This window comes from Hyperoodon ampullatus, assembly GCF_949752795.1.
Source record: "Hyperoodon ampullatus genome assembly, chromosome: 2".
NCBI lineage: Eukaryota > Metazoa > Chordata > Mammalia > Artiodactyla > Ziphiidae > Hyperoodon > Hyperoodon ampullatus.
In genome coordinates, this window is record NC_136915.1 from 55106572 (window position 1) to 55108849 (window position 2278).

The window sequence follows — 2278 nt, forward strand, 5'->3', positions numbered from 1 at the left end:
TTAAAACGCGACTTTCGACTACGGGGGCTTCAGCGACCCTGACACCCCCTCCCCCCGTTGCCCCTGCCCGCGCCCTTCCGAGCTGCTCGGCTCCCGGCGTCCCGCGCCCGCCAGCACTGCTCCTGCTCCCCACGCCCGGGCCAGGGGCCGAGGAAGGCGGGCGAAGTGAGGGGGCGCGGCGTGGAGAAGGCGCCGGGGCCGGCAGCGGCAGCGAGCGCCTAGTACCGAGCGCCAGGGACAGCTGGAGTTCGCGGAGCGCTGCCACTGGGGGCGGACGGCAGAGCCCGCTCCGCGCGATGCCGGGCCGCCGAGTGTGAGCCAAGCCCGGAGGGCCCAGAACCACCTACGCCCCCTTCCCCTCTCCCAATCCCCCATCTTTCGGGGACGCCCAAAACCCGTTTCCTGAGGTTGGCGGCAGCCCCTGAAGACGCCCATCGCGCACCGCTCCTTCCCCGCTGCCGCCACCAACCCCGAGGAGGGATGACCCTCTCCGGCGGCGGCAGCGCCAGCGACATGTCCGGCCAGACGGTGCTGACGGCCGAGGACGTGGACATCGATGTGGTGGGCGAGGGCGATGACGGGCTGGAGGAGAAGGACAGCGACGCGGGCTGCGATAGCCCCGCGGGGCCGCCCGAGCTGCGCCTGGACGAGGCGGACGAGGTGACGCTGGCGGCCCCCCACCATGGGCAGCCTCAGCCGCCGCACCAGCAGCCCCTGGCACTGCCCAAGGAGGCCGCTGGAGCCGGGGCCGGGCCAGGGGGCGAGGCGGGCGCGTCCGAGGCCGACGGCTGCAAGGGCGGCGCTGGCGGCGAGGAGAGCGGCGGGAGCGGTGGCGGGCCCGGCTCGGGCAGCGGTGCGGCGGGAGGCCTGGCTCCAAACAAGCCCAAGAACAGCCTGGTGAAGCCGCCCTACTCGTACATCGCGCTCATCACTATGGCTATCCTGCAGAGCCCGCAGAAGAAGCTGACCCTGAGTGGCATCTGCGAGTTCATCAGCAACCGCTTCCCCTACTACCGGGAGAAGTTCCCCGCCTGGCAGAACAGCATCCGCCACAATCTCTCGCTCAACGACTGCTTCGTCAAGATCCCCCGTGAACCGGGAAACCCGGGCAAGGGCAACTACTGGACCCTGGACCCGCAGTCCGAGGACATGTTCGACAACGGCAGCTTCCTGCGGCGCCGGAAACGCTTCAAGCGCCACCAGCAGGAGCACCTGCGTGAGCAGACAGCGCTCATGATGCAGAGCTTCGGCGCCTACAGCCTGGCGGCGGCGGCCGGCGCCGCGGGGCCCTACGGCCGCCCCTACGGCCTGCACCCTGCGGCCGCAGCCGGCGCCTACTCGCACCCTGCTGCTGCGGCAGCCGCGGCGGCGGCCGCGGCGCTCCAGTACCCGTACGCTCTGCCGCCGGTGGCACCCGTGCTGCCGCCCGCCGTGCCGCTGCTGCCCTCGGGCGAGTTGGGCCGCAAAGCGGCCGCCTTCGGCTCGCAGCTCGGCCCGGGCCTGCAGCTGCAGCTCAACAGCTTGGGCGCCGCCGCGGCCGCCGCGGGCACGGCGGGCGCCGCGGGCACCACGGCGTCGCTCATTAAGTCTGAACCGAGTGCGCGACCGTCGTTCAGCATCGAGAACATCATCGGTGGGGGCCCCGCGGCTCCTGGGGGCTCGGCGGCGGGCGCTGGGGGCGCCGGGGTAACTGGGGGCACCGGGGGTAGCGGGGGCGGTGGGGCGGCCCAGTCCTTCCTGCGGCCGCCCGGGACCGTGCAGTCAGCAGCTCTCATAGCCACGCACCAGCCTCTCTCGCTGAGTCGGACGACGGCGACCATCGCGCCCATCCTGAGCGTGCCGCTCTCTGGACAGTTTCTGCAGCCTGCAGCCTCGGCCGCCGCCGCTGCCGCCGCCGCAGCGCAGGCCAAGTGGCCGGCTCAATAGGGACGTGCCGGTGGCCGGGATGCAGGGCCCGGCGGCGGCCTCGAGCGTCGGCTGCATTTGCAAGCTGCGCGCCCCGCCCCGCTCCTGGCCCCCCTGCCCAATCCTGGACTTTGCCTCTCTTCCATTTCCTCCCTCCTACCCGTCGACACCGACCTTCGGCGGCCTCCACCCGGTCCTGCACACCTAGGCTGGCGGAGCAAACTCTCACCGCGCACCCGCGGGGAATAGCTTTCCGTACAGGTAAAACCGAAAACCGAATTTACGAAAATGTACCCCGACGGCGCCTGCTCTCAGTACCTTGGGGGTGGGAGGGAAATTCTTTGTATATATTTGTATAAAAATTATTGACTTT

The 2278-nt window shown here is 70.8% G+C and overlaps 1 protein-coding gene across 1 annotated transcript; it reads left to right on the forward strand.

Moving 5' to 3' along the window:
* Positions 1-480: 480 nt before the first annotated feature.
* Positions 481-1926, forward strand: FOXD3 (forkhead box D3; the record flags this gene model as incomplete). The annotated part of the gene is made up of 1 exon (XM_079697450.1): positions 481-1926. One exon carries the CDS (start codon positions 481-483, stop codon positions 1924-1926), a length of 1446 nt encoding a protein of 481 aa, XP_079553576.1.
* Between the last annotated feature and the right edge of the window lie 352 nt (positions 1927-2278).